This window comes from Dipteris shenzhenensis, chromosome 13, assembly GCF_047967505.1.
Source record: "Dipteris shenzhenensis isolate YYH24624 ecotype China chromosome 13, Dip_SZ_1.0, whole genome shotgun sequence".
Classification (NCBI taxonomy): domain Eukaryota; kingdom Viridiplantae; phylum Streptophyta; class Polypodiopsida; order Gleicheniales; family Dipteridaceae; genus Dipteris; species Dipteris shenzhenensis.
Genome location: NC_141608.1, coordinates 33589721 through 33612937, shown reverse-complemented (window position 1 = coordinate 33612937; position 23217 = coordinate 33589721). Strand labels below are relative to the sequence as shown.

The window sequence follows — 23217 nt, the reverse complement described above, 5'->3', positions numbered from 1 at the left end:
GATGGCTTCCCCTCTTCCTCCCCTTCGTAGTGATATGCTTTTCCCTCCGTGCGTTTGGTAGAACGGGCAGAGCTGAGCACTTCTTTTGCTGGTCGAATTTGCAAAAGTGGCTTTTTCTGGACCTTTTTTCTTCTACCGCCTCCTGGGCCTCTCCTCTTGCAAAGCTACAGCTTTCTGTTGAATTTCGAGTGGTCCCACGCGCTGGTTGACTGGTTTTTCTCAGTTTTGGAGGACTTTCCGGCGATGAAACTTCTCCAAAACCTTCTCAATGCATTCCTCTCTGAAGCACGCTTCTTTTGAGCCCAAGAACTCCCACTTCTTCACAGAAGTGCTTCTTTTCGCATTTTTCAGTGGAATTCTTGCTGGTCGGCTCTTGTAAATGCTCTTTCTTCATGCCTTTGCACTCCTGTTTGGCTAAGAATGCAATTGGGCATTGGCTACTATGTCCTCTTGGCGATTGAGGACTTGGTTCGAGTTTTCAGGGCTTGGTGAGTTGTGATTTTGCTACTGCAATTTCTCTTTGCCATAAGCTATTGGTTGGCCTCGTGTGCCGCCTCTTTCTTGGCTCACAGGTGCCCAGGCAATGCTACATGAGTCATTCTTTGGTTGGGTACTTTGCTGATTTTATTTTGGAGCTTTGAAAAGCTTTGTGAATGCCATCTGGAAACCACTCAAAGAGAGTGCAGCTGGGGTGCAATGTGATTGCATCTGGACAGCCAATGGAATTGCACTCGGAAAAGAGAATGCCTTTGGGTTGAGCCTATGGGTTAAGTGCACTTATGTGATGGTGTTCTATGCTTGAAAGCCTTGCGAAGGCTTAGTGAATTGGGGCTGCGTGCTCAGTTGCAGGGAAAGTCTCCCAGATGCAACTTGTAATCATTTCACTGTGAAATATAAAGAAATACCGAAAGGGGCGCCACGGTGTTTGGGGCCAATCGGGTGCACTTGTCTATGTCTGTTGAGCAGGGGCATTCTAGCCTCCATCCCTTCTTCAATGGTTTTGTTTGTGAACAAATGGGTAAATGCCAAATGGTGATCATGCAATGGTTAATGGTTGTGATATATGCTTTGTGAGCTGTAAATAAGTGCTGAAGTGATTAAAGGTTTAGTTCCACTGCCCTCTGAGTGATTAGAGGCCGGTTTCAGGTCCTTCCTGGAGGGTACTATGCAGAGATTGGGTTTCTCAGACAGATGGGTCAAAGGAGTTTCAACCCTTTATGCGGGGAGCTCTAGTCGGATGCTTATCGACGGACACACGGGCGAGGCCTTTCCTCTCTCTTGCTTGGTCCGCCAGGGCTACCCACTTGCTCCCTTACTCTTCTTATTTGTGGCGGAGGCTTTGGGCTATTACTTGAGATCACAGGTGACGGGCCTCACAGGGTTGAGGCTCCCAATCAAATAGGAGGAGTTGCATGACTCGGAGTTTGCAGATGACACAGCCTTGTATATTGAGGGCACCACAGTGAGTCTGGACAGAGTCAGGGGCGCCCTGGCTATCTACTCCGAGGCCTCGGGTGCATATATCAACTGGACAAAATCTATAGGTTTCTTCACAGGCTTTGAGGAGACACAGGAGATTCGTGAGTGGGGGAGTGACTTTGGCTTCAGATGGATAGCACGGGGCCAGACAACAAGATACCTCGAATGCCAGATTGGTATTGGCACCACAGCAAAGCAGCAAATCGCCCCGGTCCTTGAGAGTGTTCAACGCAAGCTTCTCTACTGGAGCTCGGCCAAACTCTCTTTTAGCAAGCGCACCTTAGCTCCTCCATCTCCTAGGGAGGACAACATTTGGGAGGTGGTAGCTAGCATCACGACGTGGAACATTTGGGTGGCTCATTGCAGTCTCGTGATGGGTGAACACCCAATTCCACCCTAGGACTCCAGGCTCCAAGGCGACTATTGAGAGGCGTGCTTGTTTTTGCAAGGCTCGGCCTGTAGGAGTTTTCTACATCTTCACCCCATGAGGGATTCGCTGGTTGTATAGTCCAAGCAGTGAGCTAGGTTTCTCTGGAACAAGCCGGTTCTTACTTTCAACCTTTTCCGATTTTTTTCCATACTCAGCACCTTCGGGGTTGTTGTCTTGTATGAAATCTTTCAAGCATTAATAGAAGGTTCTTTTCTTTGCAAAAAAAGCACAAAATCTTCTTCAAGAAATGTATGTTGGTGACGTGAATAAATACATTTTGCTATTTCTTGGTAACAACCAATAATATTATTTATGCTACAAGAAATTGCCAAAAAAGGTTGGATGGACCTTCTCACAACAAGCACAAGACATTAGGGAAAATTTTGGCTGATAAGGCCGAGATTAAGAAATGGGTAATCTCTTTAGGCTTGAGCCTGATCTAGGGAAAATTTTATGTGGTAAGTTGTATTAAATGCATTATTTCAACAACATTGAAATTATGGACGATGTAGATGGACTTGCTGAAAAATCAGATGGTAGATAAGGGCTTGAATGCATCCCCGTTCGATCAAGATCTCCATCTAAAGGCTCACGAGTAGCGCCTACTTTCACCCATAGATCACGATCCACATCTAATGGCTCATGTAATGCGCCTATTAGCAATCATTAGATCTATAGCATAGATCTAATGGTCTAACGAGATCTATAAGCATGACCGCCAAGGTGAACGAGCATGCACCATCAAGATCCAATCGAACGGTGTGCACTCAATGCTAGTTTTCCACCATCGAATTGAAACATGCATGGCATAGCGCCATTTTCAGTGGCGAGAACTTAAGTGGATCCAATGGTCATGCTAGATGCTAGCCAGTAGCCACCGTTATGGTGCCTCTCCCATGTGGGCCTAACCATCTACAACCATTGGATTAGATGTGATCCAACCATGTACACAAAGCCACGAGGTCTCAAAAGGGTTTAAAAACCCTTAACGTTAGTGATTCAAGAAACTTGGAGTGGGGACCATTTATTTCCACCAATGAGGAAGAAACCCTTCATTCTTTTAATGCTTGAGCCTCCTCATTGGCCTAGAGCTTAATTGACATTCTTGATCCCCTAATCCAAGAGGCCCTTTTTGAGCCTAAAGTTCGTTGCAAAGACTTATAAATTGTAGCATCTACTCGGTGGCAACAAAAAAGGAAAAACATTCACACAAGCATTTTGTAAGAAACTAAGTTTGGACATTAACAAAGATGGTGCAATTGTTTGTTTGACCCACCATTAATAATATTGTTCTCGATTCTGCCTCTAAAATTTAATCTAAAAATGTTATAACATGGAGTATTAAATTATATGAATCAGATTTTTTTCAAGCTATCACAATGCTCCTTTGAACAATAACAAAGTTGGCACACTCGTTTGATTGACTCACCATTGATGATGAAGTAATCATATTGTTTTCGATTCTGACACTAAGATTTCATCTAAAAATGTTCTACCATGGAGTATTAAATCGTATGAATCAAATCTTTTACAAGCTATCGTAATGCTCCTTCGGAGATTAACAAGCGGCACGCGTGCCTAGCGCACTACCCCTTGAAAAAGATATCCAATCAAGTGGCTGCCTATAAGTGCCTATTGTTCCGATTTCCAAGGGCTCCAAAAAAAGTATGTTCCTCTATGCTAGAGCCCAGCCCCTAATGGGGCAGTGCTAACAAAGATGGTGCACTTGTTTGATGACCCACTATGTATGCTGACTAATGATGATGTAATCATATTGTTCTCAAAATTCATATATCGTAAACTCGATCAAACAAGATTTCCACTTCAATATAAAGAAACACCTTTGCAAAACAAGTTTCTGACTTCCTAGACAAAACTCACTCTGACTTCCTAGACAAAACTCTCACATCAAATGAACTTGGAAAAAGAAACAAGCAACCCTTGAGATGAGGAACACCGGATTGAGGGAGAAGTTGGTAACAAAACCTGCAGTGGAAATATGCATATGGAGAGAAAGAGAGAGAATTGTGCAACAGACTGCAAGTAAATGCAAGAGACGTGTGCTGGGAAAACCTCTGCTTCACTGCAAGGAAAAACCACAATTGGAAACAAAGGCAGAAGTACGCCCTGGAAGATGCAACAGAGGGCCAAGACTGAGCCCTATTTATAGGGGGGGAGCCATGCTGGTCGGCTGACTGGCCCAACCAGTTCCCCTGGTTGGCTGGAACCTGACCCAGCTGGTCCGATGACCTGACCCAATGGTCGGTTGGCTGGCCTGACAGGCCCCGGCCCCAACCATTTCTGCAGTGACTACTCACAACTAGCCCCTGCTAGCTCTTAACCAGCCCTTAACCAGGCCCTATATCCAGCCCATATACCAGCTTACCCTGGCCACATGCTCTGGCACAACCCCAACATCAGAACTCCGCGGACAGAACACTACAACCATCTCCCTCACTCCCTATAGTACAGATAGGAGACAACCAGAATTCTAACAAAATCACACACCAATGGACTAGCTGAACTCTAACAAACTAAAGCAAGACATATTAAAATGTTCACCACTCCTAATCTACAACCACAACGGAATAAAAAGAAACCATAAACCACAAGGTTCAATTTATCATTCAGCAGTTGACTCCAAAGCAAGGATGAGGGACCCAAAGAATGAGACCGGAGTGAAGCACATGGTGTATACTAGGAGACCTATAACAGCTAGAAATGGAAGCCCCACACATATTAACCACAAAACACAACAGGCAGCTACAAGTCACTGAATTGAAACAGGCAAACACTACAAATCGCAGTTGCTGAATTAGTGAACCACATGCCTCTACCAACACAATTGGCCCCAAAACAATAGCTTCGGAGCTAGGGCAAACTCATGCAGCTACAGTTGCAAAGAGCAAGGACTCCAAGCCATGAAACATGGCATCAAATTTATAAGTATTGCCAGAAACAAGGGGGGCACAACTACACAGAAAAAGATCCTCTGGTTCTCAGCCATCATTGTTTTGCATGTATACAAGCCATGGAGGATGCCCAAGCACAACTTCCTGCCTCCCCGAGATCTGTCCCAAGGTCTCACAATAGATACTGATATCCTAAGGTATGTGCACGTGTACAGAAGAAATGAAATTTGCATTTCATTTTTTATAAGCTTTGTGCTCAAAGTTGATGACAAAATATAGTCTGAGAATGACCTGATCTGCTTATACGGTAAATAATTTGATGTAAGAACACCATTATCATTTGATCATGCTACTATTGAGTTAGAGGAACCCACTCCAGCTCCAAGTCTAGCTCGCCACACTCCACATTCTGAAGCTTTAAAGATAGGTCCTGCTTCACTTGCCCATCGTCCTTGAGCCATATGACACTGTCCTCAATTAAAGCATTGTCATTAGTTGCCAGCCACTTCCCTATCTGCATAAGCCCTTGGTCCTTTATCCCCTCATGTACCCTTGCAGCTGAGACCAGGGGCTGAAGGTCTACCTCTGCCTCACCCATTATATCATCCGCTGAGAAGAGGTCCTTGTCATATACTTGCTGCATTCAGGAAAACTACTTCTTGTCAATATGAGAAAAAAATACAGAGGTAACAATACAAAGGGAATAAGAAAATTAAGATGGACACTAATCAACGTCACACCAAGACTTCTATGCAATCATTAAAGTAGTATATGATTAACTCCTGTTGCAAGGATACTGAGGACTAAATGCTGATGTAGAGGCTATAGGGAATGCTGATGTAGATGCTGTAACATATGCTAAGGTAGATCCGAATTGTGGAAGGCCTTCTGTAGCTGAACTGGCACATTCCAAGACCTGCTCCGAACTGAGGCAGGACTGACAACTGTATGTTGAACTGATGCCGACTTTGGTTTGCTGGAGTGTTGCATAATGCTGAGGCTAAATGCTGGTACTTGCTGCTGGAACTGGGGACATGACTGCTTGGAATGGATCTTGGAATGCATGCCCCACAATGGAGGGATAAGGCCCCTTAAATAGAATTTTAGAGCAGACTGCTGACCCTGGTCAGATGATCAACGACAACCGTTGACCAGTTCGATCATGTTGACTTTTGACCAGAAAGTCAACTCTGCATATTTTGACCTGCATTGTCTCTTTCTGCCCAAAACCATGCGAATCTGCTGCTAATTGATGATAAGAAATGATGATTGTGCAGCCAAGTGTACTTGGGCTTGACCCTGGTGCATATGGCATTCCCTTCTACTGGACTTGTCACTAGGTGGAGACCTTGCAATGCTTTGCCCTGGCGACCCAAACTGCTCTACCCTAGCCTTTGACTTTGGGGACTTGTCAACCCGATACAAAATCTCACACCTGATGGAAGAAACCTTTCATCCACCTTCTTGGGGAACCCATGAACTTCCATCTACACCAAGGTGATTGCTGAAGTCCACTTCTTGTGCCATATGCAAAACCCAAGGTTAAGGGTACGCGCTTGACACGTCCCATGCACTCCTGAAACCTCTGATCTGCAAACAAACACTGAGCAGGCTGCTCACCACCCAACCATGACATCTACGGGATGTGATCCCGAATCAGGAGATGTCCCTCCGAGCCACGAGCTGAGCTACTGGCACGAACTCCCGATCAGATCCAAACCAGCCTGGTGTCCCATACCACCAGGTGGTGCTGTGAAGCCCTGGATCTGCCACTGGGCCTTGGGCTACGCTAAGATGCAGGCGCGCGTCCGTGACTCAATCCAGGATCAGACCTAGCACCTGGGAACGAAACTTGCTCCCAACTGCACACTGAGAACTAAAAACCTTGGGCCCCTTTTATAGACTCGGGCCCCGAGCGCCAAAAATAGCGAAGACCTATAAATAGTTCGTACCCTTGCCACTCAACCCGAGAATCAAGCCTGCCTAGCTCTAAGCCTCCCCAGGCTACCTGAGCTAGTCTAGTGTACCCAGTACACGTCAGATACCAATCCGTGCACATGACATACTCCCCCTCCTCTAAGAACTCACTCCTGAGTTCGCTAAAAAACTCGGAAATGTTCTTTGGAGGTTTTGTAATGTCTCCCATGTTGCATCCTCCTCAACACGATCCTTCCACTTGATTTTGTATTCCGTGATAGATCGATTACGAATCTGTCTGTCACGAAATTCAAGAATACACTCAGGTTCGTGAGGAATAAAAGTCAAATCTGTAACTTCTATTATCTCGTGAGGAGAAACAAGTTGATCTTCCGCACCCAAAAGTTCTTTCAGTCTACTGACATGAAAGACTGGATGTACTTTAACATCAGGAGGCAATTCTAGTCGATATGCAACTGGTCCAATTCTTTTAATGACCTTGAATGGGCCATAGTATCTAGGGGATAATTTCGGAACCAAACTAGTACTTAGGCTCTTGGATTCCTTGGGAATTCGCAAATATACCATCGTTCCTTCAGAGAACTCTCTAGGTGAACGATGTCTATTAGCATAAAATCTGTCCCGATCTTGGGCACTTCTAATAGACTCCTTGGCAAACTGCAACATTTCCTGCATGTCTTGCAAGAAGTTCTTAGCAGCATCATTTTGAATCCCTTTTAACCCAACCATAACTAGTGACTTAGGTTGAAACCCGTACATAAGCATAAAAGGACTGTAACCAGTACTAGAATGCTTTGCACTGTTGTAAGCAAATTCTATCATAGGTAGATAATCTTCCCATGAAGAGTGTCTCTTAGATACATATGCCCGAAGCATGTCTTCAACCAACTGGTTAACCTTCTCTGTACTGCCATCGGATTGTGCATGATCCGAGGAACTCATACTTAGAGTAGTTTCTAACTTCTCAAAAACAAGTGTCCAAAAATTACTTGTAAACTTTGAGTCCCTGTCACTAACTATGTCAGATGGCAAACCATACAGCTTAAACAAGTGGTCCACAAACTCGTGAGCCAACTGAACAGCTGAAATAGTTGTTCTAGTAGGTAAGAACCTAGCCATTTTTGTCAAACGGTCGACTATGACCCAAATGGAGTCATGACCCTTGCGCGTTCGAGGCAAACCAGTAATAAAATCCATGGAAATACTTTCCCATTTATTACCTGGAATCTGTAATGGCTGTAATAAACCCGCGCTTCTAAGGCGTTCTGCCTTAGTAACCTGACAAACTCGGCAACCTACTATATAGTTCTAATGAATGCACGCATCTTAGGCCAATAAAAGGTATGCTTCACAAGAGACAGAGTCCTATGTATACCCGGATGTCCAGCACTAGGAGCATCATGACACTCCCAGAGAATCTTGGATTTAAGGTCCAGAACATCTGGCACACAAATCTTTTCATTCCGGAACAGCAAGCCGTTCCTAATCATCCACTGACCTCCCGCCGCCTATACCGTAGGTGGCACAATCCCTGAGTCCTGGTCAACCATGGAGCTCCCATCCTGGACTCTCTGCCAATAAGAACTGAAATGACTATTAGTTGCGTATAGCCCTCTCAAGGATTGAAATAGGTCTGAGGATATTTCCGTAAATGACAGAGCATTTACAAACTTAACTCGACTTAAGGCATCCGCCACACTATTCAACGAACCCTTACGATAACGTATTTCAAAATCAAAATCTTGCATTAATTCTGCCCATCTAGCTTTCCGTCCCCTCAATGCAGATCCATCACACACATACTTAATTGACTGATGATCAGTCAATACAAGGAACTTTGAACCATACAAGTAGTGTCTCCAAACCTTAAGGGCATACACTACAGCATAAAGTTCCTTTTCTAGTGTGGGTTAACGATATTGAGTGTCGTCTAGCTTCTTACTCTCGAAAGCTACAGGTCTGCCCTCTTGGGATAGGGCTGCCCCAATCGCATAATCACTCGCATCGGCCTCTAAAACATAAGGCCGGGTAGGATCGGGTAATGCAAGAACGGGTGCTTCCTTGATAGAAAACTTCAAGGTTTCAAAAGCCTTGTTCATTGCATCATTCCAAGAGATCGGCTGAGTAGACCTGCATCCACGACCTTTCAATATGTTTGTCAGGGGTGCCGTGATATGTGAATAATCACGCACAGACTTCTGGAGAAATACAATAAATCCTAGGAAAGAACGAAGTTGTTTCACAGTCTGAGGAATAGGCCATTCTAAAACCTTCTGGATACGATCCAGATCAATGCTAATACCTTCAGAAGAAATCTTGTGTCCTAAGTAAATGATCTCCTTCATAAAGAAGTCACATTTACTTATCTTGGCATAGAGCTTATGCTGTCTTAGAATAACTAAGACAATCCGGAGGTGTCCTATGTGATCCTCAAGCGTTCGACTATATACCAAGATGTCATCTAAGAACACTACAACAAATTTGCCCAGAAAATCCCTGCCCAGAAAATCCCTGAACAAATCGTTCATCATCTGCTGAAAAATAGCAGGAGCATTGGTCAAACCAAAAGGTAATACAAGAAACTCGTAATGACCATACCTAGTTCGGAATGCGGTTCTATCTATGTGTTTAGCATAGATACGGATTTGGTGATAACCCGTACGCAAATCAATCTTAGTGAAATATTTCGCTCCGGCCAAACGGTCTATCAAATCATCGGAACGAGGTAGAGGGTATCGATTCTTAATTGTCACTTTATTTAATCGTTTATAATCTATACACATTCTCCAGGTAGAATCTTTCTTCTTTCTTAAGAGGACAGGTGCACCCCAAGGTGATTTACTTGGGCGTACATAGCCCATATTCAGGTAATCCTGTAGCTGGGTAGCTAACTCATCCTCCTCGACCTGGCTCATCCTATAAGGTGGCACACTAATAGGTTGAGCCCCTGGGACTAAGTCTATGCGATGATCTACTGCCCGTTCTGGAGGTAAACCTTCCGGCAGTTGAGCAAGGAATACATCCTTAAAACTATCTAACAACATTCTCAATTCACGGTGTTCAAACACACTTAAATCATTCTTGTTAATTACAGAAACAACAAATGAAGAAAGCGGAATCAAAACACACTGATAGACATCATAATGAGAAGTGTTTAATATATTCCGAAGCTGCATCGTAGATACAATAGGTCCCTGAGAAGAGGGAATTTTATCACACTGAATACAAAATTGGGTGTCCTTATCTACAAAAGAAAGTGTATGCTCCGTCCATCCAATCTGAATATTGTGGGTTTTAAACCACTCTATTCCGATCAACAAGTCTACATGCTCCAGGTGCATAACATAACACGTAAGAACCCCTGTGTAGGCTTGAATCCGGATAGGAAGCGCTTCAACCTTGCGATCCCAAAACTGCTTCCCAGCTGGAAGCTGCACCTCATAGGTGTGATCGCTAGGTATTGTGGACAGCCCCATCTTCTGCTCAAATTTGTAATTAACAAAATTGTGAGAGCTGCCCGGATCAAAGAGAATGTGAACCTGTTGGTCCCTAACTTCTCCATAAACGCGGAAAAGATCATGGGAACCAAACAACGAAGTATTGAAAGTGCGATTACAAGAAAGTGGGCAGGTAATGACACCATCTGAAATACCTGTCATCGAAACTTGGTTCGCTCCCTTGGCTCTGGTTCCTGGACATGCCTGGAGCTTTGGTCCAAGCACTAACTTTTGATTCTTGCACTTTGGACACTCATTCTTGGTGTGGCCCCGCTCCTCGCAATAGAAGCAACGTCCTTATTTCTTGAGCTTCAAAGTACGAAGAAAACGGGCTTTACCATTCTTTGCCTGAGTCAAGTGTTTCTTAGAGGCATTGTCCGTAGACTTCGTCTCCCCAGTACCAGTCGTAGGCTGAAAGAACTTGCATTTGTTCTTTCCACTCGTGTCGAAAACTGTAGTTACTTTTGCACCGGCCATGGTGTCATCATAAATACGCGCGTAGTTCATGGCCTCTTGCAACGTTGTGCATTTGTTGTTCTTTATTTGCAACTTGTACGAATCTGGCAAACCATCCACAAAGAAACCTAACAAGGTCACTGGATCCATCTTTGTGGCCCTAGTCTGCAGATCTCGAAACCTTTGAAGATAAACTTCAAATGACAAGTTTAGCTTTGACATATCGAGGGCTTTAAGCTTGCCAACGATATCATAATCGTCCTCCTTCTTCAGGAACTCCTTCCTGAAGACCCCTTCGAAATCTATCCATGTATCCGGCTTAGGCTGGAGTTCCTTCCACCATAGCAACGCTTTACCTGACATGAAACCGGCTGCAAGCTGGATTTTCTTCTCATCTGGGTACGGGTGGAACTGGAAGTGTACCTGCCACTTGTGTAACCAAGTGTCAACCACCTCCTTAGTTCGAGACTTTTGATCTCCCGAAAAAGGGTCGGGAGTTATGTTCGGACCTAGCACTGAAGCCATGGCATCCACATGCGTGAGTGCCTGCACAGTGCTAACCAGAAGAGTGAGAGTCGTCTGAATCCCTTGGAGTTGCTGTGTCAACCCCGTTTGATACGCATTAACCTGCTCGAATTTTCCATCCAGAGCAGTGGTGAATTCACTGAAGGCCTTTTTCGTAATCAAGTCATCATAAAGACCCTGATCTTCCTCTCCCACAGGAGTGTAATCCAAATCCTGCTCTCCCATCGTGAACTCGGGATTTGCAGAATCAGACATAACTGAAATCTGATTTGAATATAAGCTGAGTGAAACGAAGCGGAAAGGAGAATGGAGCAGAGGAAAACCGTCCCAAGAGATGCTGATGGAAGGAGATGCTGAAAACTGGCGAACCGGAGACGCAATAATCCCGGAGTCTGGCTGAACTCGATGCAGGCTGCAGCGTATGGAATTCTGCAGCAATCCGTACCGTACGGTACCCTCCTGCTGACCGTACAGGTGACAGCTGTACGGATGGCTGACATGGCTGTACGGCTGCTGACGCGATCCGTACGGCTGCTGACACAATCTGTATGGACGCTGATGCAGTCCGTACAGTCGCTGACGTGTGCGTACGGTGGCTGACACAGGCTGTACGGTGATGACGCAGGCTGTACGGCCGATGACGCAGGCTGTACGGTCGATGATGAAGGCTGTACGGTAGCCTGCGCAGGCTGTCCCGAATCTCGATGGCGCAGTAACTTCGTAGGGCAAAGAGGGCTCCTTGCAAGGCTATGGCTGGGGCTGGAACCCTGTCCAACTATATAGGGAACAGGGCAGCCTAATTAGGAAGCCCTGCTTCCAAAAAAGGCTCACCCTCCCAGCTTTGGAGGGGGGTGCTTTTTCGAAAAAAGCAACACCTCTCTCAGGGTGGCCGCACCCTGTTCCTGCTCCTTGTGCCTCTCCCTTCCCTGGCCGAAAATCCTACCAGCCATCGCACCCACACAGCCTCCACCGCAGCCCCGTCAGTCGCTATCTGCTTGCCTGCAACTCAGCTACCCTATCGCCTCTCTTTCCTTCTTTGCTCTCTCCCAGCTACGTGCATCCTTCTCTCTCTAAAACCCTTCAGTAAATTCGAAATCTAGACTCTCTCTTTCCCCTACCTTTTCCCTACATCCTGACCACCCCTGATAACCCAGGAACCAACCAGAATTTGCAGCAGCAAATTTCGAAGTTTAGGGCATACCTGGAGGAAGAAATCGTCAAAAATTCTCGCATCAGAAATTCCTACCTCAGGAGCTGGCTCTGATACCAACTGACACGTCCCATGCACTCCTGAAACCTTTGATCTGCAAACAAACACACACCACGTGAGAACTGAGCAGGCTGCTCACCACCCAACCATGACATCTACAAGATGTGATCCCGAATTAGGAGATGTCCCCTCCGAGCCACAAGCTAAGCTGCTGGCACGAACTCCCAATCAGATCCAAACCAGCCTGAGTCCCATACCACCAGGTGGCGCTGTGAAGCCCTGGATCTGCCACTGGGCCTTGGGCTACGCTAAGATGCAGGCGCGCGTCCGTGACTCAATCCAGGATCAGACCTAGCACCTGGGAACGAAACTTGCTCCCAACTGCACACTGAGAACTGAACCCCCTGGGCCCCTTTTATAGACTCGGGCCCCGAGCGCCAAAAATAGCGAAGACCTATAAATAGTTCGTACCCTTGCCACTCTGAGACCTGAGAATCAAGCCTACCTAGCTCTAAGCCTCCCCAGGCTACCTGAGCTAGTCTAGTGTACCCAGTACACGTCAGATACCAATCCGTGCACATGACAGCGCTATTGATGGCGATGATGAAGAGAACCTCCTATATGCCAAAGCCTATATGGAACTCCTAGAACTCCTTTTGATGATGGATGTCAGACCACTCCATAGACGTCACTGATGGTCTTCTTTGCAAAGCTTCGACTGACTGAAATGACTGAGCTGGCTGACCTTATTAGTGGGGACTGCCTCGGCTGTAGGCCCAAGGCACTCACTGGCTGTAACTACTGAGCTGTTCTCGAGGATGGAAGACCCTTGGGAGCTGACGGTGGAAGCTGAGAGCCTTCCTTGGGTGGTAGACCCATGATTGAGTTGCTTGAATTGTAACTGAAAATTATTGCTAAGTAGTCCACTGAGTTGTGCTGGAAGAACTCCAAAGCAGATGAAGGACTGACTTTGCTTTGACTAGACTAGGTGGCGAGACTAACTATGCTTTGACTAGACTGACTGACTCACTAACTGTGCCTATATGTTAATGCAAGCCTAATCTATATGCTCCTACATGCTTATAATGAGAGTTGCCAAGTGGTCTGCCATGCTAATCGTATATGCTATCATTCCACATGATGGGCTGCCTATAAGACTAGAGGGGGGGATTCTCTGAAGAGTACTCCTGAAGCTAGCCCAAGCTTTCAAGATGGCAGCCATAAGAGGAGAGGAGAAAGATTTGAGATGGGCTGTAAGTAAAGATCCATCTGGTACTATCCATCCAGTCTTCACCCCAAGAACTGTATACAAGACTGTATGCACAACGAATAAAGAATTCTTTCCATGGCTCTCATTAAAGAGTTTAAATCCAAGCCAAAAGACTCTCAGTCTTAAACTAATGTATGGCCGATTATGTTTCTTTCCAAGTCATAATGTAGGTACTCTAAATAAATGGAGCTACTTTATGCACTCCTTGAGAGCTACCCTCCCTAAGCTGATTACTAATTGTTTTTCATGTTGTCCCATAGACTTCTTGGTATTCCGTGGATGTTAATAGACTTTCTTTCTTTCTTTCTTTCTTGCCCAAGCGAAAGTGCCCTTACCACAATCTTGCAAAGCAAGGCCCTGCACTTTCAAGTATGGATCTATGTTATTGAGACCGCCTTCCCACGTGGAAAGGACGAAGGTCTCCCAAGCCACCTTGGCTAAAGCTCTATTGTACCATCCAGTCCACTCCATAGAAAATTTATTTAGGCCTCTTGAGCTGAGTGATGCAATCCCTAGAGTGGCACCAACATGCTATGGCCAAAATACCCACCACTCTGGAAGCAAGGTCAAGTCTGGCTGAACGTCAAAATAGGAGCTTCCTTTTCATACTCTCCAAAACACGAGCAAACTATTGTGATGGAGAGATACCCATACCGACCTAGCATCCCAAGCTATCTAATATTGACACCCCTCTGAATCCAAGTGAAACCGATATTAGCTTCCCAATTCAGAGTATCCTCGTTACTAATCAAAAACCCATTGGATTTATTCCAATTAATGTTGCACCTGCTGCAATACAAAACAAATCCAAGGCTGCCCTGAAAGAAGTGAGGGTTTGTCACGGGGGCATGAAATTCTAAGTACTTTAATGTACTACAAGACCGTTTTTAAAAGTCCAAGCATGGGCTTAATAATGTGTAATTAAATGCGGCATGGTGCCTAGCACATAAGCGTCATTAATCCCTAGGCCCAAAGGCATTCCAAGGAATTAAAAGAGTGGTTGTTGGAAAATGATGATGTGGCATTTTTAATGGGCCCCCTAGAGGGCCATGTACCTTCAGTGGCCCCCCTAGAGTTCCAGGTGGCTCTAGTGCCTTCTACATGCTCCTTTGCCATTCCTGGACCTTCCCGGGCCTTCTAAACTTCACATGTGTGGTTTTCTCTCTCATCTTCTCCCTTTGTTGAGATTTTGGACTGGTTTTTCAGCCTCCTTCAGCTGAATTCCGTTTTTCTTCATAACTCCTCACCCGTTTGGATTCCTCGACTTCCGTTTGGCCCGATGGCTTCCCCTCTGCCTCCCCTTCGTAGTGATATGCTTTTCCCTCCGTGCGTTTGGTAGAACGGGCAGAGCTGAGCACTTCTTTTGCTGGTCGAATTTGCAAAAGTGGCTTTTTCTGGACCTTTTTTCTTCTACCGCCTCCTGGGCCTCTCCTCTTGCAAAGCTACAGCTTTCTGTTGAATTTCGAGTGGTCCCACGCGCTAGTTGACTGGTTTTTCTCAGTTTTGGAGGACTTTCCGGCGATGAAACTTCTCCAAAACCTTCTCAATGCATTCCTCTCTCAAGCACGCTTCTTTTGAGCCCAAGAACTCCCATTTTTTCGCAACAGAAGTGCTTCTTTTTCGCATTTTTCAGTGGAATTCTTGCTAGTCGGCTCTTGTAAATGCTCTTTCTTCATGCCTTTGCACTCCTCTTTGGCTGAGAATGCAATTGGGCATTTGCTACTATGTCCTCTTGGCGATTGAGGACTTGGTTCGAGTTTTCACGGCTTGGTGAATTGAGATTTTGCTGCTGCAATTTCTTGCCATAAGCTATTGGTTGGCCTCGTGTGCCGCCTCTTTCTTGGCTCACAGGTGCCCAGGCAGTGCTACATGAGTCATTCTTTGGTTGGGTACTTTGCTGATTTTATTTTGGAGCTTTGAAAAGCTTTGTGAATGCCATCTGGAAACCACTCAAAGAGAGTGCAACTGGGGTGCAGTGTGATTGCATCTGGACAGCCAATGGAATTGCACTCGGAAAAGAGAATGCCTTTGGGTTGAGCCTATGGATTAAGTGCACTTATGTGATGGTGTTCTATGCTTGAAAGCCTTGCGAAGGCTTAGTGAATTGGGGCTGCGTGCTCAGTTGCAGGGAAGGTCTCCCAGATGCAACTTGTAATCATTTCACTGTGAAATATAAAGAAATACCGAAAGGAGCGCCACGGTGTTTGGGACCAATCGGGTGCACTTGTCTATGTTTGTTGAGCAGAGGCATTCTAGCCTCCATCCCTTTTTCAGTGGTTTTGTTTGTGAACAAATGGGTAAATACCAAATGGTGATCATGCAATGGTTAATGGTTGTGATATATGCTTTGTGAGCTGTAAATAAGTGCTGAAAGGTTTAGTTCCACTGCCCTCTGAATGATTAGAGGCCGGTTTCAGGGTTTGAGGAGAGCCATCCAAGAAAACTGCAGTGTTAGCTGCCAACTCACTGTCTAAGAGCTCTTCCTCCTGTCTAAGGGGAGGTTGCAGCCCAAAAATATCAGCTTGAGATATGAGAAAGTACTCATAGCTTCAGCCAAAAAAAAAAAAAGGGGCACTAGAGGCCCTAACGGACTGATGTGGAAATCTGAAATCTCTCTCCACTTACTCCTCTGATGAGCACCCGGTTGTGGGCTGATCTATACAAGAGGAAACCGCTCTAATCCATGCACATGAGAATCCAAAACAAAGAAGGGTACCTTATCAGAAATTCCAATCTCCCCTATCATATGCTTTCTCAAAGTCCAAGAGCTTGCCAAGAGCAATAACTTGGACACTACAGGGCTCTCCAAGCTTTTTGCTTTTTGTTTTATTTTCAGGTTGGGAAAAGGGGAAGAGGTGGGGGTTGGCAAATCAAATGAGCGGGCCTGCATAGAACTACAAGTATGAAGCCTAGAGAAATCGAGCACTCCTTCCACTCTTCCCAGGCTTGTTGAGCACAATAAGGGGATTGGATGACACACCGCTTCTTCTAGACCACAAGACTCCAATCAACAAGATGTAGATTCTCAATCTAAGAGACGAGGAGGGGTAGATGCACGTGATCTCATGGTTAGCAAGATGCAGCTCCAACATGTAAGAGATGAGGATGATAGATGCACGTGGATCCCCAAAAACTAAATCTGACCTCTTTCCATAGCTAATTGTTCCATGTAGAGGCTCCTCACCATAGGTTGAGGGCATCCCTAGCTTTACCATCTTTCTGATTCTTGTCTCCAAACCTCTTCTACAAGCTTTCTAGGAGATCTTTGATTGTGGTATGACATCCCCCTCCCTCTCTCAAAGATGGATGTATTTCATTCCTGGGAGAAGGGGGTAATATTTAAGAATGTTGATTACCCTCTTGGACATAACCTACAAGACCTTAGTCTTAAGCTTGTGTCTATGGCCTCTCCTCCTAATCTATGCACATTTGACTATGGCATATTCATCGATTGGAAAAATAATACATTCATCCAACATACGCTCTATGTTACCCCTTTAATAATTTCCATTCAAATGCAATTCTTGTTACACTAGTGGAATCCTTTGCCACGCTCCAAGCTATCCAATTCATATTTGATTCTAGATAGATATTAACTAGCTAATGTACAAAAATAGTCATGCAAAAAGAGCATGTAGACTGAGTAGAGACATATTAACCTTAAAACTTGCTAAGAATTGTCTAACTTCTTTGGTCCACACTAGCCCTAGTTACCCATCAAAGATGAGATCGTCAGTCAAGAAGCTCATAGATCATCTATAAGATAATATATCCAATCACACAAATTTAGATTTTTTATTGTTCTAAAGTCCAAAAATCTACACAAAAAATAAAAGAGAAAACGAAAGAGAAGAAAAAAGAGGCAACAAAAGCTTTTTGAAAAACAAAAGGAAGACATACTTAGCAAGCAAAGCAACACTTATGTCGTCATCAGTGCCCAAGCATAAGCAGCTATATTGGGTTCCTAAAGACCCGCCGAGTCTCTTGGGCAACCCAGTGCTTACTAAGATACGTCAAATAAACAAAAGAGAAAGAAAACAAGAAATAAAGAAGAGAGGAAGAAGGTGACTAAGCAAAAATAAACAAGAAAACCAAGAAACAAAATCTTTCAAAAAACAGGAATAAAAACTCTCTCTCTCTCTCTCTCTCTCTTTCTCTCTCTCTCTTATTTAAAACATAAAAAACTAAATGGACCCCTTACACTTAGGTACCGCTTCCTACAAAGATGCAAAACTACATTCCTAACTTAGAAAGAACATGCATACTCAATCAAACTCTCTTTTGAAAAAAACTCATAGATCATCTACACGATCATGAAAAAGAAGTCACCGATAGCCTATCTCACCTTGAATCTATATGTATGGACAATGAACGACAATCATTAAAAGATGACCAGCAATGATCTTGAAAAAGATTAATGGATGATTGGAGGATGCCCAAAGGACAACTAGAAAGAAAAGGAAAGAAAGATATATTAACGTCTTTAAGAGACCTCACAGGCCTATGGGACAAGGACAATTATTGCAAAATTGAGAGGACTATGCATGCATAATGAAAAATGGCCACGAGTGATAAAAGAGCATGCGAAGGACGTATGCATGGGCATGCATTGCCATCACAACATTACCTGGGATCTAGTGTGTCTATAATGTGCTCGGTTATTGCTATGAGAAGACCACCTACAAATGCACAACGAGTTGGGGTGGCTGCCTATAAGCAGCCTCCAACCGCTCAATTTCAAACCGTTCATGATGATATCAAGTATGGAACCCCTAGCAATGAAGTGAAAGGGGGAGCAAATTTCACAATAGAGCAAAGATAAAAAATTCCATGATCAACTATGGAACCCCTAGCAATGAAGTGAAAGGGGGAGCAAATTTCACAATAGAGCAAAGATAAAAAATTCCATGATCAACTAGACTTGAGAGTCTGAAGGCCCAATTGTCCTCCAAGACAATCCTAAATGACCCAAGGTGTAAAAGATTGTTTTTTTTGCATATGAGCGCGTGTGTGTGACATCATTTGGGTGATTATCCCTGGTGTGGAAATGCTTCATTTGTGGAGATTTTAACAATTCCCCTACCACTACTAACATTACCACTCATCGATCTCATATGTTCAGATAGGATCAATATGCATGGTCCCATATGGTTGATTCTCTGCATGCTTGTGATCTATGGCGATAGCTCATGCCTGACAATGATGGGTTATACCTTTCATCACAATGCATGTACATATTATTGAGCTCGCTTGAATCGGTACTATATGCTCCATGCAAGGAAGTTTGAATAACTTTACCTCTCATGAATGTGGATTATGCCTTGAGGTTATCTGATCATTTTCCCGTCTTCATGGCATGGGGTTTTGGCTTGACAGTGAATGATGTGCCATTGCCTTTTAAAAGGTTTTTATTGGTGACCAATTCCTATTTACAGCGCTTCCTCTTCTCAGTCATGGTTCAGGGTCTCATTACCAGACTCACCTTGCACTCTTTGGTAGATCTGGATTAGGCATGGAATCAATTTTCTTCTAGAATGCAGATTTTGATTAAGGAGTATGGTAAGCATTATCTGGGTGATTTACAGTCTAAAGTGGCTGATGCAAAGCTTCAAATTCAACATCTTTCTACTGTGATGCAACAACACAGATTGTCTTCCAGTGAGCAAGCTGATTTTCATGCTGCTCTTAATTGCCTGGCTCAAAATGATCAAAGGAACATAGTTTCCACGAGTTTCGAAAACGGGGAAATGGAAATGGGCGGGAAACGTTGTTTCGGAGCTTTGGTCACCAGAAGAAACGGAGGAAACAGAGTTTCAATTTTTAAGGTTAATAAAATATATATTATATATATAATTATTATTAATACATATGTCATACAACAAGGCCTGAGAGGACAACAAGGAGGAGAGGAGAGGGCAAGGGCTAAGGAGAGCAAGGAGAAGAGTGCAAGGACTGAGGAGAGCAAGGAGGAGAGGAGAGGAGTAAAGAGCAAGAAGGAGAGGTTGGAGAGGAGAGAGAAAGAAAGAAAGAAAGAAAGTTTATTAAAGTCTTCGAAAGACTGATGGGTCTATGAGACTATGAAAAATCCTGATACAACAAGTTGTGTGGGTGGAGCTACTAGAGCATCCACTCCAATGCAGAATGCAAGATGATAAGCGCCGAGTGCTACATAGTCACGACAGAATGATCACCGTCTACACAACACTAATATCCTCATCATCAGAGCGTCAAGGGGGAAGAGGTAATGAGGGTAATCAGAGCCTCATGGTGTGGGAGTCCACATGGTCTGACTAGAAGTAATCAGTGATCGAGCTTTGAGAAGTGTCTACCAAGGAGGTCTACTCCTGTTTCCATGATTGGAGTAGATGCTCGCGGTATCTAACTGCCTCGTGAATGAAGGCGGCTAAGCATCTTGGAGAGAAAGCAGGACAATGTCCCAGAACTATATCTGAAGAGGCAATAGAAGCGTTCTCAAATCTCATAGTATATTGGGCATCTGAAAATGAAATGCTCCTCTGACTCAATCTCCTGTGTGTCACACAATGTACAAATGCGCCTCTCCCTAGACAAACCCTCAGCTTTGCCACTCTCTATGCGAAGTCTATGTGAAGAGACCTAAAACTACCCAATAGAGATTCTCAGTAAGTGGGGTAAGTGGATCTGCGTATATCCAGGTGGGTCGATAAAACCCTCGCTGTGACATGTAAACAATGATCCCTGTAGAAGTTGAGCTTCACTGGAAGCTTGCTCTGTCCCAACCAGGTCCTGAAAGTGTGTAGCTACAAAAGATCCTCACGAATGACCTAGTTGACCTCATGAGACAGGAGGGGGAAAAAAGGTGCGTCAATGCTATACTGGAAGGGGGGGGAGTCTGTCCATGTGGAGTCCCAATTGCTCAAACCATCTCTCTGTGCGTGCAAACCAGAGGAGAGGGCAAGGGCTGAGGAGAGCAAGGAGGAGGGGCAGTGGGCTGAGAGGGGGTTGTAGGATGAGAGGAGAGCAAGAGGGAGGCTGGACAGGGAGAGCAAAAACTGCCCTACCTGCCAATGGGGTTCTTACTGGGTGGTTGAGATGGGTGTATGTGTGCTGGTACTTTTGCTTCTATAGCTGAGTATTACAAGCTCTTACATTGCTGCTATGTATATACGTTTCCCTGGCTAGGCTCCAAAGGCACTGCACAACCAAAAATAAAAATAAAAACTAGCCTACCTGAAACGTTGTTTCTGGTTTCGAAAATGGCGCTGTTTCTGGGCACTGTGCAAAGGAAATTAAGGAAATGGCAGCTTCGCTCCTGCCAAAAAGCCATGCAGGATACAAGCTGTAATCTAAATCTTTTTTTAAAAGCCTCTATGCTTCTCATAGAATGCATTCCCTACATCGTGTTTTGCGTCCAAATGGTTCTTGGACAACAAATAATCAGCAGCTTGATGAGGTCGTTCACCATTATTTTGCCGATTTATTTGCTGCTCCTCTGCCTCTTCATCTGCTGAGCTTGCTGCTCGCAATGTTTTTTTCCAACATGTCCACCCGATCCTCTCTTTTGAGGAGGCAGATTCATTGGAATTGCCATTTACAAATGCTGAACTTAAAGGTGCATTGGCTAAATTGGGATGTTCTAAATCCCTAGGTTGGGATGGCCTCATGGTGGAATTCTTTGCTGAATTTTGGGACCAAATGAGTACTCTTCTCTTCCGCATGATCAATGATGCTTGGTTATCTAGTACTTTGCCCTCTTCTTGGAAGAAAGGTTTGCTGCAATTGGTTCCAAAGAAGCCTCTACGTCAGCATCTATCTCATTGGAGGCCAATCACCTTGGGCTTGTGATTTACAAGATCATTTCTAAGATGCTGGTGTTAAGTATCTCACATATCTTATATAGAAGCTTGCATCCTGCGCAATATGGATTTGTGCCTCGCAGGCAAATCTTGGATAATATTGGTATTAAATATGCCAAATACACACATTAGGATGTTTTGATCATGCAGATAGACATTGAAAAAGCATTTGATACAGTCGGATGGGATTTCATTGTAGATGTCATGCAGAGATTGGGTTCTGGATATAAGATGCAAAGGGTAGTTCACTCGCTTTATGATGGTGGCATAGCATCCTGCCTTTTGTTGATGCCCTTTCCTCTTCATGGTCATTAGGACGGCCTGTTCGTTGGGGCTGTCCAGTTAGTGCTCTGCTTTTTGCCATTGCTACACATCCACTCTTGATGCATATGGATGATTTGGTTTCTCGCCAGTGTTTGCATGGCATTAATATTCTTGGAGCTCCTCCTTTTGAAAGTCAAGCCTATGCGGATGATTCCTTCTTTTTTCTTAGAAACTCTGCCTCGGATGTTCGCCATATTATGCAGGCTCTTCATTCATTTGGCCTTCCAATTGGATTGAAAGTGAACTTTGCTAAACCCAAACTCCTTCCTCTCCATGCAAGTGATTGGCACCATAATTTATGGCCTGGAGTGATTTTGCCTGCTGATCAGATTGTCCGTCATTTGGGTTATCCCATTGGTTAGCGTATTTCTCTGCCGCAAGAAAGACTATGGGTTTTGCAGAAGCTCTTTCATAAAATAGATTATTGGAAGCTCTCTAGATGGCCATTGCATGTTCACCTTCGAATAGTGCAATCTATTACAATGGCCTGTGTGCAATTTCACTTGCCTTTGATTCCTTGGTCTTTCACAGACATTGAAAAACTCATATCCAGGGCAATGCAATGACTAAAACGGATTGTAAGGCGGATTGCCTACTGAAGTACAACTATGTCTGTTCACTCAAGATGCATGGGGGTTTAAATATTTTGAATATTCATATTCATGTGATAGCTCGCAAGGCTACACTTTTGCTTACTTTCCTAGAGAAACATCAGCCATGGACACTTATGCTCTCTTGTGTATGTTTTCTTCTCTTCGTACTGATGCTTTTGGACAACCGATTCTGGCTCTATCAGAAATTATCTTTGGGCATCTACATGGTACTATTCCTGGCTATGCTTTTTCTACTTCGGGATTGGCAGTTTCTACTGGAGTCCCACGGATCGAAAATACCCTCCGTCTATAGAATATTCATTGGAGAAAGGTCTTTGATCCACCATTGGCTCATCTTCAGCCTAGGAAGGCCTACTTCCTACATCGATTGGGTATCTCCACAGTAGCTGATGTGGTTGACAATAGGGGGCTTACTCTTTCTTTTTCACACGCCAGGGCACAGTTCTCTTTGGGTATGCATCAGAGGCCTATCTGACGTATTCTCACTACCATGCTACTTCCTTTCCAAGCAGTTTCCCGTTTGTTAACACATCTTTCTCTTTTGGATTGGAGATTTGATCGAGGCATCCCAGGTTATTCTTCTGTCTCCTTTGCAGATCTCACTACCAAGAAAGCTTATCATCTTCTTCTACCATAGCCATGGATTCATGAGCGGGGTCTTCCTATCTGGCATCTTGACAAACCACTTGCCTTGGTGGAAGGTTTGTCTTGGCCGTATTTGGATCAA

At 44.4% G+C, this 23217-nt stretch overlaps 1 protein-coding gene across 5 annotated transcripts in view; it reads right to left on the bottom strand.

Annotated features, from left to right (window-relative positions):
* Nucleotides 1–4817: 4817 nt before the first annotated feature.
* Nucleotides 4818–23217, bottom strand: part of LOC147895320 (ADP-ribosylation factor GTPase-activating protein AGD12-like) — a 91868-nt gene continuing 73468 nt past the window's right edge. For all 5 annotated transcript variants that reach the window (XM_087383960.1, XM_087383959.1, XM_087383956.1 and 2 more), the window contains one exon: nt 4818–5458. In XM_087383960.1, the coding sequence (XP_087240086.1) occupies nt 5174–5458 (285 nt within the window). In that variant the 3' untranslated portion in view covers nt 4818–5173. The remainder of the gene's footprint in view (nt 5459–23217) is intronic.